Source organism: Bufo bufo, chromosome 1 (genome assembly GCF_905171765.1).
Source record: "Bufo bufo chromosome 1, aBufBuf1.1, whole genome shotgun sequence".
NCBI lineage: Eukaryota > Metazoa > Chordata > Amphibia > Anura > Bufonidae > Bufo > Bufo bufo.
This window is the reverse complement of record NC_053389.1, coordinates 809,254,817-809,271,917: the sequence shown is the minus strand read 5'-3', so window position 1 is coordinate 809,271,917 and position 17,101 is coordinate 809,254,817. Positions and strand designations below refer to the sequence as shown.

Genomic DNA, 17,101 nt, shown 5'->3' with positions numbered 1-17,101 from the left:
AGACTGTAGTTATCTTTGCAACTGATGTTGATATTATTCTGTTGTTTGAGGAATTTCTACGTCATAATATCACTGGGAAGCTTTGGGTGGCCAGTGAAGGCTGGGCAACCTCAAATTTGCTGTCTTATGAAAAATATAGTGAGCTCCTTCACGGAACAATAGGTTTTACTTACTCTATTGAACACATCCCAGGGTTTGACAACTATACTGAGACATTTGATTTCTCCAAAACGTCAAACGAGCCCTGGGATGGTATGTTTTGGGAGGATACTGTTGGCTGTAAACTTCTGGACTTCAAATACATGACCTTTTACTGGAAAAGGCCAAACAGGGATTGTTCAGTGGAAAAAAGATTGGAGAACTTTCATATAAGCCTGAATAATATATCCAACTTTGGAATGGTGTATAACCTGTATAATGCTATCTATGTAATTGCTAAAGCTATGCATGACTTGAGTTTATGTAAAGTTGGAGAAGGTCCTTTTCTAAATGAAGGCTGCTCAGATGTTTTTAACATTAAGCCATGGCAAGTAAGAAATCTGCACTTGAGATAAGGAATTACAGAAATACCAATATCTAACATACCAAAGAGATTGATAAACCTATTGTATTACGTTGATCACCTACTCATACGCTTTTATTTTGAATCACTATGGTCCCACCTCTAAGTCAGTTGTTCCTTCTCAGAAGCACATTGATATGAACAGTGGGTGTGGAACCACCGCGCCAACCAACCAGTTTGCTCTTGGGCTAGAACTAAGGGCATTATATGTCAGTCGTCTGGTATTCATCCTGTAACCCCTATGCAGAGATCTAGACTTTGGAGCAGAGGAGATGTCTGTCTGCTACCTGTTGTAATAGTCCCTGTGTGATTGGCAGCTCACCCACAGGGGTCAGAGGCACTGTGGTGAAGCAACAAAGGGTCAGGCTGTACTTGTCAGAACAGGCCAAAGTCAGGGCAAGCAGAGTACAAGCAAATCCACAAAACAAGTCTGAGGTCAGGACAGGCAGAAAAGGTTTTATACGGTCAATAGACATTGGTCAGAACAGGCAGCGGAGGGTCAAAGTAATAAAACGGGTAGAGGTCAGTTCATGGGCAGACAAACAGAAAAGCCCACCTAAACTGGTCACTAACAAACAGAAAATCTAATGCTTAATCACTCTACCCCTGGGGAAGGTACCTGAAATACCCTAAAGTTGCCAGCTGTTGGCTAGTAAAGATTGAAATGCCCTCCGCTGGCCCTTTCAGAGACTTTGAGGTGTCGGACGTGCAACATATGGGTTTTGAGAGTGTGGCCTAACACAGGGTTCCCCAACTCCAGTCCTCAGGGCCCACTTGCCGGTAAGGATTTAGGAGTATCCCACAGAATGAATACCTGTGGTAAATCTTAATGGATGGACACTAATTATATCAGCTGCCCAATACTAAGGAAATCCGGAAATCATGACCAGCAGGTGGGCCCTGAGGACTGGATTTGAGGAGCACTGGCCTAACAGACATGTTGGCTTAAGAGAAGCACATGAGATACTGGCGGTCGTGCTAGAAAAGAGCAAGCTGGTTGCATAGGGAAGTGGAAGAGAGACAGGCGTGGGCCACCAGCACAACACAAATCCATGGTGAGGGAAAGTGGTATAGTGCATTGGTCAAGCATATGTGCTGTTGCTCATACAAACTATGCAGAAGTGATTTAAACACTGATCTAGCATTTATCCTTTGTCTATTGGATTATTTTATCCCAGCAATGATTCCATACTAAAAGGTACCATATAATACATGTGAATGAGGTTCAAGCTGCATAAAATTGTAAGACTAAATATTTTTGTAACATATGTGGATACTAGTTTTTCACTGCAAGAGAACATGTTCTTTGGATGAATTCACATGGGCTGGTAATGGTATGGTATGTAGAGTGGAACCATTGTTGCACTGGAGCAAATTATAACATTTTTGCTATAATTTTACAGTGATCACAGTTTGTTTGTTTTTTACAACTATGCTGCCTTGAAATGGTGGCAAGAAAGGCTTGCTTTCAGTCCCACCATTACCAACTCCTGATAGTACACATAGGCTTTGTCAGCCTGAGTTTTTGAATTAGAATAATTGTTTTCACTCTGTTTTTGCCCCAATGCAAAATCTGCTGTAGGACCCCTCATCTTGTATCAGATTTCAAGTATTTTTTAAACTAAGAGCTCTAGGACTGTTCAGGCTTCAGAACCCAGGTACAAGTAATACCTCCACACCCTTTATAACTATAACACTACTCCTTTAGTCCCAGATAGCATCACTGGCCACCACATACATTTTTTCAAAAACGACTCAATCTTAAAAAAGTTTGTGAAGTACTCGAGTTCTGGTGACAGTTATATAGTTTTGTATTTAGGTTTTTAAATCACCTAACAGTTGGCAGGCATAGTATAGAGTTATAGTCTATATGGACCTAAGAATTCACCAAATTCTCATCATAGGTTCTCCATTACATGAGGAAGACCCGAATAAGGTTAAGAAGTGGAAAGGATTTGTTTTTTGATAAGAATGGAGACCCCCCTCCAACATATGATATTGTCAACTGGCAAATGGACCTGGGAGGTTCCATCAAACAGATTAAAGTGGGACATTTTACAGGCATAGCCACTTACAGAGGAGCCCTTTATATTAACACCAGTTCTGTCCAATGGCCCTTCGGCAATGAAACGGTAAGAAACTCAGTAAACCATGGTGTGATTAGATGTGGCAATGGTCTTACATATGAGGCCAAAATAGGTTACAGCACCTTAAAGAATGCTTTAAAACCTTAAAGGCGAATTCCAGGATTTTGATATTGGTCTGACAACCCACAACTCTGCCAATCAGCTGATGTTACTTGTAGCTCTAGGGCTGGAAGTGCTACAATTACCAGCTCTGTCAACTAGAGAATGGGTGGAGCTGTGTACTTCTAGTACTGACTTACGGCACAAAAGTTACTCCAAAACAGCTGATAAGACATCAATAGCAAAATCCTTGGCAACCCCTTTAAGAATGTGGCTATTTGGGTGTTCAGGATGCAGCATCTTTTTTCCTTTTTCAACCCTGCCTTCTGAGAGCCACAACAGTTTTTTTTTTCCATCAACGAACCTACAGTGCTGCCCATAATTATTCATACCCCAGGCAAATTTTAACTTAAAGTTACTTTTATTCAACCAGCAAGTAATTTTTTTTACGTGAAATGACATAGGTGTCTCCCAAAAGATAATAAGACGATGTACAAGAGGCATTATTGTGGGGGGAAAAAAAAACATTTCTCAGCTTTTATTTACATTTGAGCAAAAAATTCAAGATGTTCCGCACTGTGGAAAATCTCAGAGGACGTGGTCGGAAGCCAAAAGTGACACCTGTGCTGGCCAGGAGGATAGTTAGAGAGGTGAAAAAGAATCCAAGGATCACCACCAAGGCCATCCTGGTGAATCTGGGCTCTGCTGGTGGCAATGTCTCAAGGCAGACAATCCAACGGACACTGCACACTGCTGGGTTCCACGGATGCAGACCAGGCACACAAAAGCTTGCTTGGCCTTTGCAAAATCTCATCTGGACAAAGAAGAAGACTTCTGGTCTTCTGTGTTATGGTCAGATGAAACAAAAATTGTTTGGTCGCAATGATGTTTCCTTCATTTGGCATAAAAAAGGAGAAGCCTTCAACCCAAAGAACACCATCCCCACTGTCAAAGAACCTAATGCTTTTTTTTTTTTTTTCAGCCAATGGACCAGGGAACTTAATCACAGTAAACGGCACCATGAAAAAAGAGCAATACATGAGGATTCTCAATGACAACATCAGGCAGTCTGCGGAGAAACTTGGCCTTGGGTACCAGTGGACATTTCAGCATGACAATGACCCAAAACACACAGCAAAAGTGGTGAAGAAATGGTTAGCAGACAACAACATTAAAGTTTTGGAGTGGCCCAGCCAGAGTCCAGACTTGAATCCAATTGAGAATCTGTGGAGGGAGCTAAAGATCAGGGTGATGGCAAGAAGACCCTCCAACCTGAAAGATTTGGAGCTCATTGCTAAAGATGAATGGGCAAAAATACCTGTGGAGACCTGCAAAAAGCTGGTCTGCAATTATAGGAAGCATTTGATTGCTGTAATAGCCAATAAAGGCCTTGCTATTGATTATTAATAAGGGTATGCATAATTTTGGACTGGACACTTTTGGCTTAAATGTAAATAAAAGCTGAGAAATGTTTTTTTTCCCACAATAATGCCTCTTGTACATCGTCTTATTATCTTTTGGGAGACACCTATGTCATTTCCCTTCAAAAAATTACTTGCTGGCTAAATAAAAGTAACTTTAAGTCAAAATTTGCCAGGGGTATGAATAATTATGGGAAGCACGGTATATATATATATATACACTCACCTAAAGAATTATTAGGAACACCTGTTCTATTTCTCATTAATGCAATTATCTAGTCAACCAATCACATGGCAGTTGCTTCAATGCATTTAGGGGGGTGGTCCTGGTCAAGACAATCTCCTGAACTCCAAACTGAATGTCAGAATGGGAAAGAAAGGTGATTTAAGCAATTTTGAGCGTGGCATGGTTGTTGGTGCCAGACGGGCAGGTCTGAGTATTTCACAATCTGCTCAGTTACTGGGATTTTCACGCACAACCATTTCTAGGGTTTACAAAGAATGGTGTGAAAAGGGAAAAACATCCAGTATGAGGCAGTCCTGTGGGCAAAAATGCCTTGTGGATGCTAGAGGTCAGAGGAGAATGGGCCGACTGATTCAAGCTGATAGAAGAGCAACGTTGGCTGAAATAACCACTCGTTACAACCGAGGTATGCAGCAAAGCATTTGTGAAGCCACAACACGCACAACCTTGAGGCGGATGGGCTACAATAGCAGAAGACCCCACCGGGTACCACTCATCTCCACTACAAATAGGAAAAGAGGCTACAATTGGACTGTTGAAGACTGGAAAAAATGTTGCCTGGTCTGATGAGTCTCGATTTCTGTTGAGACATTCAAATGGTAGAGTCCGAATTTGGCGTAAACAGAATGAGAACATGTATCCGTCCTCCGATGGCTACTTCCAGCAGGATAATGCACCATGTCACAAAGCTCGAATCATTTCAAATTGGTTTCTTGAACATGACAATGAGTTCACTGTACTAAAATGGCCCCCACAGTCACCAGATCTCAACCCAATAGAGCATCTTTGGGATGTGGTGGAACGGGAGCTTCGTGCCCTGGATGTGCATCCCTCAAATCTCCATCAACTGCAAGATGCTATCCTATCAATATGGGCCAACATTTCTAAAGAATGCTATCAGCACCTTGTTGAATCAATGCCACGTAGAATTAAATCACAGAAAAAATGCACCAAACGGATATGCCACTGACTATACTGGCTAGTTTTAAATGCAGATATTAAAAGCTGAGACTTTCGCCAATATATTCCTGTCAGGAAAATATCGGAGCCCTTCATGCACCACGTCACGGTCACTCAGCATGGCAAAGGGTCCTACCACTACGCTAACTATGGTGTGAACAGGGTCTGAAGGTGATGTAATCCAGCTCACAGCCAGGCTTCCACACAAATGCCTAGCAGAACAACTAGTGCAATGTGAACAAAGTCAAGCTGCAAGCCACACCCATATCAGACCCTGTGATGGAGGTCACCAGGTGCAAAAGAGTGTTTGAATGCCAGGTAAAAGGCACATACACTACATATAAAGCAAGACAAAAACACAGATATGGGTGTGGCTTGCAGCCTGACTTTGTTCACATTGCACTAGTTGTCCTGCTAGGCGTCTGTGTGGAAGCCTGGCTGTGAGCTGGATTACATCACCTTCAGACCCTGTTCACACCATAGTTAGCGTAGTGGTAGGACCCTTTGCCATGCTGAGTGACCGTGACGTGGTGCATGAAGGGCTCCGATATTTTCCTGACAGGAATATATTGACGAAAGTCTCAGCTTTAAATATCTGCATTTATGACTAGCCAGTATAGTCAGTGGCATATCCGTTTGGTGCATTTTTTCTGTGATTTATATGATTGTATTTACATCCGCACAATGCTCCGTTTTGTGTAGGATGCCCTTGTGGTGCATGTGGACCGCGCCGACATCCTCCACCGTATGCATTTTTTGCTGGGGATAGTCGTTCGCTGCGGTCCACATGCGGTGGGGCTGCTCCCCCAATGAAAAACACGCTACAGTGTTAGGGGCTGAGCAGCTCCTCCAGAATTGCCACTATATTTCTGTGTTTTTGCCACGTAGAATTAAGGCAGTTCTGAAGGCAAAAAGGGGTCCAACACTGTATTAGTATGGTGTTCCTAATAATTCTTTAGGTGAGTGTATATATATATTTATTTATTTATTTTTTTGACGTACAAGTTGATGTTTAATAACACCATTTCAAGTTACAAATAAAGTAAAATGTTTTACCTTCAACTTTTAATTAGCTTTTTTTTACGCCATTTACCGTGACATGTCAAAAAATTGTGCTTCCACATTCTGTATGAAGGCTTCTATTTTTGTAGTATGAGTTGACATTTCTATTTCTACCCTTTTAATGTACAGAAGACACCAGATACCATTGTTGGCTCAGCTTTTGTGTGTTCGCCATCACTGCCCTGCACATATATGGCATTTCACATCTTCCCCCCTGTGACACACATGTATGGCACAGAACAGGAAGCAATAATGGATGGCATCTTTTGAGGGGTTTTGGGACACAGTCATTTTAGCCTTGCTGTCAATATGAATTTGCAATCTGCAATCTTAAAAATTTTGCCAAATCGAATTTTCTAAATATTATATTTGTGTCAGATATGTAACATTACACATTAATTATCCATTTAATCATTTTAGGTTCCAGTCTCTGTATGCAGTGAAAGTTGTCCACCAGGTTCTCAAAAAGCTTCAGTTCAAGGAGAACCAAGCTGTTGCTACAAATGTGTCCCCTGCTCACAAGGAGAGATTTCTAATGAAACTGGTGAGATAGTTATGACATTTTTGTTATAAAGTGTTCAGATAGTTCTTTTTTTTTTAACTATGTGTAATCTCTTTTTAGATGCAAATAATTGTTCTAAATGTCCTTGGAATAAGTGGCCAAGTGAAGAAAAGGACAGATGTCTACTAAAAACAATTGAATATCTCTCGTATGAAGAAACATTGGGCATTACCTTGGCATCCACCAGTTTTACTTCATCCTTTGTACCTATAGCTATCCTAGGGCTACTCATTTGCTACAAGACCACCCCCATTGTCCGTGCCAACAATTACACCATTAGTTGTCTTCTTCTCATCTGCTTGTCCCTTTGTTTTTTGTGTTCCCTGGCATTCATCGGCTATCCTGGAAATGAGAAGTGCCTCCTACGTCAAGTGGCCTTTGCCATGGTTTTTGCATTATGCGTGTCATGTATTTTGGCCAAAACTGTATTGGTAATGATTGCTTTTAGAGCTTCTAAGCCCAACAGTGATTTACGAAGATGGGCAAATCCTCAAGTGTCCTATGTGGTCATTTGTATGGGCACTGTCATTCAGTTCCTCATCTGTACAATATGGCTTATTATTTCTCCTCCCTTCCCTGAATTTAACATCAAAGCTAAGACTGGAGTTCTAGTTTATGAATGTAATGAAGGTTCCCCCACGGCATTTTGGTTTACTTTAGGATATCTGAGTTTCTTGGCCCTTATTAGTTGTCTTGTTGCTTTCTTGGCAAGAGAACTTCCTGATAACTTCAATGAGGCCAAGTATATCACTTTCAGCATGTTGGCGTTCATCACTGTATGGGTGTCCTTCATTCCAGCTTCACTAAGTACTAGTGGTAAATACACTGTGGCCATGGAGGTCTTTGCTATAATGTCCTCCAGTTTGGCCATACTCTGTTGCTTGTTTTTTCCAAAATGCTATATTATTTTGTTTTATCCTGACATAAACTCCAGGAAAAGCCTTCTTGGAAAACAAATCATCATGTAAAAACCTAATTAAAAAAGTTTTTTCCACAAAATGTTGTGCATGTATTTTCCAAAAGCAAGTTTCATATCTTATGTTAAAACAGGATCATACAATCAACTATAGTTAGTATTTAAAGGGGTTATCTGAGGCTGGAAATGGCCCCCCATATGCCCAGGCCCCTCACACTGACTGTACTTACCTGGCTCCCTGTCCCGCTCCTAGTGCCCGCACTGTCGTAGCTGCTTTTCCCCATGCGCAGGTGAAAACATCTGGTGTCAGGGAGGAGAAGCCAATGGCAGGCGATGACAGGGACGAGCCTTCCTAGCATCGTAGGTGACGCTCGTGAGGCTCGTCCCTGACACTGTCTGCTCCTTGCCTACACCGGATGTTTTCGTCCGTGCATGAGGAGAACTAGCTGCAGCAGTGCGGTAACCAGGAGCAGCACAGGGAGCCAGGTAAGTAGAATCAGTGTGAGAGGGCCGGGCGTATGGGGAGCCATTTCCAGCCTCGGATAACCCCTTTAAAGGAGTTGTCCAAGTTCATAAAAAATGGGCAAAGGCAGGCAATGTGATAAAATAAGAGAAAAAAAAATCTGTTAGAACCCCTGCCACTCCAGTGCACACCAGTCATTGATTTTTAAATGCCTGTAGCAATGATGCACAGGTGAGTCATGAACAGCGCCATCTATTGGTTTCATAGTCTTGTGACAAGACTATTAGACAATGAGTCTTATTACAAGACTATTAGTCTTGTCATAAGACTATGAAACCAATAGATGGCGCTGTTCATGAGTCATTACAAGCAAGGCAATAGTCCTCAGATACACCCTAGCAAGCTTACATTACCGCAGATAAAGTGCTAGAAGATGTGTGAATGATAGCAGCAATCCGATATACACCTCAGTGTTAGCGTAGGCTATTACAGGCTGAGTGCTGACAAGACTATAGATGGCGCCGTTCATGAGTAGATTCGGCTCATTTGCATGTCTTTCCTATATGCCCATGTTTATGCAAATTAGTTTTTTTACATTACAAAACTGTATAGAAAGGTTATTGAACATTATGTTAGGACAATCAGAAAACTTTTTGTCACCCTAATGATATTGATCTAGGTGCGCAGGTCCACCCAAGCCATCCAACAGATGTGGAGCAACTTTGAGGTTTACTGGCTTTCAGTCAGATGAGAGCTGGTTTGGAATGTCTCATAGTGCACAAGGCTGCCATTGTAAAGTATGCTGACTGTTATCTGTCTTATGAATAGATTGTTGGCTTCAACATACCTTGTCTATTGTATGTCATAGATAATAGGAGTCCAATATGCATCCAGCCATCCTCTTAATGCTGTTTCCAAACCATTTTGATGGGGTTTTCATCAATTTCTAACATGGGGTTCTCCCGTTGACTTCTATTGTGCTCGGGTGCTCGGTAGAGCACACGAGCATACCGATGTGTTCGGCCAGAGCACACAAGCAATTTGGTGCTCGATCAACATTAATATTGATGACCTACATGGAGAATAGGTCAATAATATCTAAAAGGTGGACAATCCCTCTAACTCCTCTTCGTATCTACAATATCCAGCAGTTCAATGACTCAGCGTTTCTCATAATATGACTCAGAGCTTCATATGTTATCACTCGGAGGTGATATGGAGGATTGTAATTAGAAATGAGTTTTCAAAAATTTGTTTTGGATGCTTCCCTAAATTTTTCCCCCAAATTTAATTTGATCTAAATTAATTAGTTACAAATCAGCTATTTCCCAGCTGCAGGGAGCATGTATTACTGTGCATTGCAGAAAAATGCATAGATATACAGCTGTGGTAGTGAAACAATTATTGAGTATGTCAGGCAGATGACAGGCGTCACTCTTAGACTCAGTTCACACTTCACTTATTTGGTCAATGAAGGTTTAAAAACTGAGTGTGAACTCAGCCTTCCAGGTCAATGTTAGCATCAGGTATGAAGAACCGTGCATTGACCCAAGATTCTACTATAGAGTGAAAGAGTGCACTCCTTTTACACCGTCGTCAGCTGATTCCACATAGATTTCTACAGAACCTATTCTATTAAACGCTTATACAAGTAGAGCCCCCGTGACAGAGTGGAGAGGGTGTCAGCAGGAAGTTTGTGTTGACGTCACTGTTTACTTTTCCCTTCATATGATCCGTCACAAGAACAAATATCAAAAAACGGATCCTGTCATTAAGCATCAGTAATTGATCGGTATTGCTAATGCCAAAAAAAAAAAAAAAGAAAACAAGAGTGGATCCAAAACAGAGATGACACATGATGGGAATATTTTCTGTGTTTTGTACCCACTCCTGCTTTTGGCTTCCAAATCATCAGCATATCCTGATACAAAATACTGACTATGTGATAGAGGCCTCATGCTTAGTGATGATCAAGCACCAAAGTATTCAGGTGTTCGGGTGTTCGGCCCTAACACATTGCTATATTCGTGTGCTTGGACGAGCAACCGAGTATAATGGAAGTCAATGGGAGACAACCAGGCACCCCCTGCTCTGAAGAGGGGAGGGTGCCTGGTCCATTGGAAAAGGTCAGAAAGTGACAGAAACACCACCGAAATGGATCAGGAACACCATGGGGACGATGTCTGGATGCATCTTTGACTCACAGATCGCGTCTGGGAACCATGTTGTCCGAGTTGTACGCCAATTTTACAGACTGACAAAAATATGCACAAAACCCCCCAAAAAATAAATTTTACAGGAAAAATTGTTTTGAAACATTCTTTTCTGTATATTTAATTTTATATAAAGTGCAAGTGCTGCAAAAAATTACAAGCAAGAATCACTCTGAAACAGCCTGTATATCACATAAAGGAGGGCCTCATTCACATTGTGGTACAATTGTTCAGGTAGTGGGACTCCTACACTCATAAAGCCTATGCACTAAGTGAAAGGGCTGCCAAAAATTACAAGGAAACGGCACTCCAAAACACCCTTTGTTACACAAAAAGGAGGGCATCATACACACTCTTGAAAAATTATGATTAATGGCCTGCTGGTGACCCTCAAAAACATTTGGAGCAAGGGCCTGCTGATCTGACCATCTAAAACTTTAGAGGCGAGGGCCTGCTGCCGCATTGGTGACTCTAGATAACTTCTGGGCGATTGCACGTCCCCGTGACGGCGACGATCCATTCGGATGTCTGCCCTATCAACTTTCAATGTTCTTCTCTGCGCCTACCATGGTGATCACGGGTAACAGGGAATCAGAACTCGATGCCGGAGAGGGAGCCTGAGAAAGGGATACCACATCCAAGAGAGGTCAATGGCTGAAATCTGATTGGGTGGAGAGGGTTGGTCAAGTTATTAAAGCAGAAACATGCAAGGAAGGCAGCAGGCGCGCGGCAATTACCCACTCCCGACTCGGGGAGGTAGTGACGATAAATAACAATACAGGACTCTTAAGATGCCCTGTTATTGGAATGAGTAATACAAAATTACAGGGAATGTCACTAGAGGGAATGTTATCTAGAGTTAACAAAGTGCTGCCACTTTGTTAACTCTAGATAACTTCCGCCTGATCGCACGTCCCTGTGACGTCCACGATCCATTAGGATATCTTCCCTATCAACTTTCGATTTTCTTTTATGCGCCTAACATGGTGACCACCGGTAACGGGGAATCCTTTTTCGATTTCGGAGAGGGAGCCTGATAAACGGCTACGGCTACTACTTCAAAGCAAGTTCCGATACAACCTGTATATCACATAAAGGAGAGCCTCATTCACATTGAGTTGCGGGCCTGTAGGTGAGCTGACCCTGTAAAAGATTTGAGTTGCAGGCCTGCTAGTGAGCTGACCCTGTAAAACATTATATTCGAGGGCCTGCTGCTGAGCTGACCCTCTAAAACATTAGGGGCGAGGGCCTGCTGGTGAGCTGACCCTGCAAAACATTATATGAGATGGCCTGCTTCTGAGCTGACCCTCTAAAACATTAGGGGCGAGGGCCTACTGCTAAGTGGACCCACTAAAACATTAGGGGCGAGGGCCTGCTGGTGAGCTGACGCTCTAAAACATTATATGCGAGGGCCTGCTGCTGAACTGACCCTCTAAAACTTTAGGTGTGAGGGCCTGCTGCTGAACTGACCCTCTAAAACATTAGGTGTGAGGGCCTGCTGCTGAACTGACCCTCTAAAATATTAGGGGCGAGGGCCTGCTGCTGAGCTGACCCTCTAAAACATTAGGGGCGAGGGCCTGCAGTTGAGCTGACTCTATTAAAAAAAATTATAGTGGAGGGAATATATACAATCTGGAGGAGGAGGAGAAAATAAGATTCAACCATATACCCTTTTTTGTGGTGGGAAAGGTGCATGGGAATACACTACAGTAGATTGAGTACATTATAAATGATAGATTGAAATTGCTTTTATGTTCATCATCAGCTCAGCTCTCCTCTGGTGGAGTTGAGAAGTCAGGGGCAATCCAGGCCTTGTTCATTTTTATCTGAGTCAACCTGTCAGCATTGCCAGTGGACAAGCGGATACGCTTATCTGTTATAATGCCACCAGCAGCACTAAATACACGCTCAGACAAAACGCTGGCGGAAGGGCAGGCCAGCACCACCAAGGCGTAGAGCGCAAGTTCGTGCCACATGTCCAGCTTGGACACCCAGTAGTTGTAAGGCACTGAGGGATCATTTAGGATGCTGACACGGTCTGCTATGTATTCCTTCACCATCTTCCAAAACGTCTCCCTCATTGTACCACTAGGCCGCGCTTCAGGGTGAGGTTGTTGGTCGGGGTGTCATGAAAGTGTCCCAGACCTTGGAGAGTGTTGCCCTGCCTCTGTTGGAACTGCTGTGTGTTCCCCTTGTCTCTTTTTCTTGGTTGCCTAAGGAAGTACGGACTCTGCCGCCAGCGTTGTCAGATTAAAATTTTTGGAGCAATTTTCCAACAAGAATCTTTTGGTATTGCACCATTTTGCTCGTCCTCTCCACCACAGGAATAAGAGATGAGAAGTTCTCTTTGTAGCAGGGGTTGAGAAGGGTGAACACCCAGTATTCTGTGTTATCTTAAATGCGTATAACGCGAGGGTCGCTGGAAAGGCAGCCTAACATGAAGTCAGCCATGTGTGCCAGAGTACAAACAGGAAAGACTTCGATGTTGACATCAGGATGACTCTCCATCTCCTCATCCTCTTCCTCCTCTTCTGCCCATCCACGCTGAACAGATGGAATTAAAGTTCCATGGGTGCTACCCTGTAGCAGAGGCAACTGTCTCCAGCTCCTCCGCCTCTCATGGTCTAATTCGCGCTGAGAAGACAAACTGTGGGAGGTCTGGCTATCAACCTGTGTAATGTCCTCCCCCATTTCCTCATCTGCCACATTCAGAGTGTCGTCCTTAATTGTGAGCAGCGATTGTTTGAGTAGACACAGCAGTGGGATGGTTACGCTTATAATAGCTTTATCACCACAAACCATCTGTGTGGATTCATGAAAGTTTTTTAAAACCTCACAGAGGTCTGACATCAATTCCCACTCCTCGCTTGTGAATAGTGGCAGTTTACTCGAAAGGCAACAACCATGTTGCAGCTGGTATTCCACAACTGCCCTCTGCTGCTCAAAAAGCCTGGCCAACATGTGGAACATAGAGTTCCAACACATGCTCACGTCGCAGTCAGTGAGCTGGAAGCCGCAAGCGCTGCTGCAGCATTGACAGACCGGCTGAAGCTGTGGACGACTTGCGGAAATGGGCACATACGCGGCGCCTTCACTAGTAGCTCTGGCAAATTGGGGTAAGTTTTGATAAACCGCTGTACCACTAAGTTTAAGACGTGGGAAAGGCATGGAATGTGTGTCAGATTGCCGAGCTCCGAAGCCGCCACCAAGTTACAGCCATTGTCAGACACAACCATGCCTGGTTGTAGGTTGAGTGCCGAGAGCCACAGCTCAGTCTGGTCCCTTATACCCTGCCACAGCTCTGCGGCGGTGTGCTGTTTGTCCCCAAAACAGATCAACTTCAGCACGGCCTGTTGACGCTTAACCACAGCAGTGCTACACTGCTTCCAGCTAGCGAATGATGGCTGACTGCTGCTGGAGGTGGAAGTGGAGGAGGAGGCGGCGGAGGAGGAGAAGTGGGGGTTGGAGCCAGTAATATAGCTGCTGGTGGAGACCCTGATGGACGTAGGGCCCGCAATCCTGGGCGTGGGTAGCACCTGTGCCATCCCAGGGTGAGACTCACTCCAGGCCTCCACAACATTCACCCAGTGTGCGGTCAGGGAAATGTAGCGTCCCTGGCCACCAGCACTTGTCAATGTGTCCGTGGTTAAGTGGACCTTCCCTTCCCTGCGTTGGTCAGGGCACGGGTGATGTTCTGGGACACATGCTGGTGTCTCGGGCATGGCATACCGTGAAAAATAGTGGCGGCTGGGGACTGCGTACGGAGGGATGGCCACCGATATCAGGCTGCGGAAGGCCTCAGTGTCCACAAGCCTAAATGGCAACATTTCAAGGGCCAGTAATTTCGAAAATTGTGCATTTAGTGCTATGGCCTGTGGGTGGGTGGGTATTTGCGCTTGCGTTCAAATGACTGTGTTATGGACATTTGGACGCTGCGCTGGGACAGGGAAGTGGATGTTGTTGCTAATGGTTCATGCGAAGGTCCAGGTGCATGGCGAGGGGCATCCGGCCCTGCGCCTTCGACAGGGGATTGGCCAGCAGTGCGTAACACAGGGGAAGAGGAGGCAGTGATGTGACCCGCAGACCCATACTGTGGACCCAGGCATTCGGCCCACTTGTTAGCGTGCTTGGATGCCATGTGGTGGATCATGCTGGTGGTGGTGAGGTTGCTAGTGTTCATACCCCGGCTCATTTTGGTACGGTACAGTTCTCAAACTACCACTCTTTTGTCATCCGCACTTTCCTCAAAAAAGTGCCATACTGCTGAACACCTACCCCTTGGCAAGGTAGATGTACGCATGGTGTAACGGTGTAATGGTTGCAGGCCTGTTTGGTGTGGGCCGACTTTTGCAACCCCACTGCCTCTTCCAGCCTGTTGCGGTGCTGCGGATCCCTCCCCCTCTGTACTGCTGTCCTCACTTGGCTTTTCACCTTGACATGTTGGGTCAGTGACCTCATCGTCAACCACCTCCTCTTCCACTTCCTCACTCTTCTTATCCTCCTGACTTCTTATCCTCCATTCACCGTCATCTTCTTGAGAATGTGAAGACTCAAGAGGTTGTGAATCAAGACACAATATCTCAGGTCACCCTTCAAGCCTGCTGGCCGCGAGGGCCAAATGTAATAGTGGTGCTGGAAAGAGCTCCTCGGAATATCCGAGTGTGGGATCACTCGTTTGGCCAGTCTCTCCGTGGTGGGAGGAAGGATGATCAGAGAGAGGATTCGGTTGACGGGACTCTTGGCTACAGATACTGGACTTGGTGGAAGAGAGGGCGGTGCTTAACTGACTGTAAGCATTATATTCAGCAATCCAACCGACCAACTGTTCACAGTGGTGCGACTTGGACAGTGTTGTCCTGCGCCGCCCAGCTAAGTTGGACACGAAGCTTGGTACGGTGGATGTTTTTTTTTTTTTTCTGGTTCCCTGGCAGCAGGCCCAGGGCCACGGCCTTTGCGTGCACCATCAGCATCACACCTACTTCCCCGTCCCTTAGTGCTCGCCTTCTTCATATTAATGGTTTTGTCACCAGATGTGGTGCAGATTGTTTTACAGTCCGCTGAAGACACCGTTTTCGGATGCAGGACAGTATATGTCACAGAAACCCACAGAATATGGACACTAGATTAGGCCCAGATTATTGGAATTTGCCCTAAATAAACTGTTTTCGGATGCAGGACAGTATAAATCACAGAGAGCATCTTTGGGATGTGGTGGAACAGGAGCTTCGTGCCCTGGATGTGCATCCCTCAAATCTCCATCAACTGCAAGATGCTATCCTATCAATATGGGCCAACATTTCTAAAGAATGCTATCAGCACCTTGTTGAATCAATGTCACGTAGAATTAAGGCAGTTCTGAAGGCAAAAGGGGGTTCAACACCGTATTAGTATGGTGTTCCTAATAATTCTTTAGGTGAGTGTATATATATATATATATATATATATATATATATGTATATATGACTTCTGCTGTATAGGAATACTTTTTTATTTTATTTTATTTTATTTTTTAAGTAATTGGCCATTGTGTAGTGGCTAACATTATGGGCTGGAATATCAAAGGTTGTGAGTACGAATCCCTTTAGAAATAGAGGCTAAATTTTATTTAAACATATATATATAAGTTTTTAGCCATAATATATTTACATATATTATTAGATATTTAGAATATATAATATATTATAATATATGTAAATATATTATGGCTAAAATGTAGTAGTTTCCCACATATTATGCATTCATTTATATCAGACTTATACTTTGCTTGAGAAAGGCTCTAGTGCTGAGCCGAAATGTTGCGCTGCCCACATGGGTGAATAAAAGGTGATTGTTTATTCATTTATTTCCTGGAGTGCTGCCTATTTTTGATATTTTTGTATTGAAAGGACTGCTTATCCTTTGGACCGTGCACCCTTCCATTGATTGAATCCTCTGTGCTGCCTTATTTTTCTATATCTATATATAAATATATATATATATATATATATATAATTTTTTTTTTGTAATTACACATTTTTTAGAATTACTAAAAAAAATATAAAATATATAAATTTTATTTAGCCTCTATTTCTGACGGGATTCAAACTCACAACCTTCTACATTCCAGCCAAGAATGTTAACCGCTACACTATAGAGCTGCATGGCCAATTGCTAAAAAAATATGAGACTTCTGTTTTATAGGAATACTTAAGATTAGTAAGTATGCCAATACAGCAGAAGTCTCATATTTATTTATTTTTTGAACTGGCCACGCTGGCCACCAATGATATTAATACAATAGAGGGGGGGCCGGGGGGGCGCACACTGGCCACCAATGAAAATACAATAGAGGGAGGGAGGGGGGCCGCACACTGGCCACCAATGATAATACAATAAAGGGAGGGAGGGGGGGCCGGGGGGGCGCACACTGGCTACCAATGATAATGCAATAAAGGGAGGGAGGTGGGCCCGGGAGGGGCCGCACTGGCCACCAATGATATTAATACAATAGAAGGAGGGGGGGCTGGGGGGGG

The 17,101-nt window shown here is 43.7% G+C and overlaps 1 protein-coding gene across 1 annotated transcript; it reads left to right on the top strand.

Moving 5' to 3' along the window:
- Positions 1-443: 443 nt before the first annotated feature.
- On the top strand, positions 444-7,965 carry LOC120988880 (vomeronasal type-2 receptor 26-like). Its single transcript, XM_040416634.1, has 3 exons — positions 444-530; positions 6,856-6,979; positions 7,058-7,965. Exons 1-3 carry the CDS (start codon positions 444-446, stop codon positions 7,963-7,965), a joined length of 1,119 nt encoding a protein of 372 aa, XP_040272568.1.
- The last annotated feature ends 9,136 nt before the right edge of the window (positions 7,966-17,101 follow it).

Bases quoted from the DNA above. Each gene is read 5' to 3' on its own strand.
- LOC120988880 (XM_040416634.1), top strand. From the start codon at position 444: ATGCATGACTTGAGTTTATGTAAAGTTGGAGAAGGTCCTTTTCTAAAT. The intron at 531-6,855 runs GTAAGAAATCTG...TAATCATTTTAG, and splicing joins TTAACATTAAGCCATGGCAA to GTTCCAGTCTCTGTATGCAG. The intron at 6,980-7,057 runs GTGAGATAGTTA...ATCTCTTTTTAG, and splicing joins AGAGATTTCTAATGAAACTG to ATGCAAATAATTGTTCTAAA.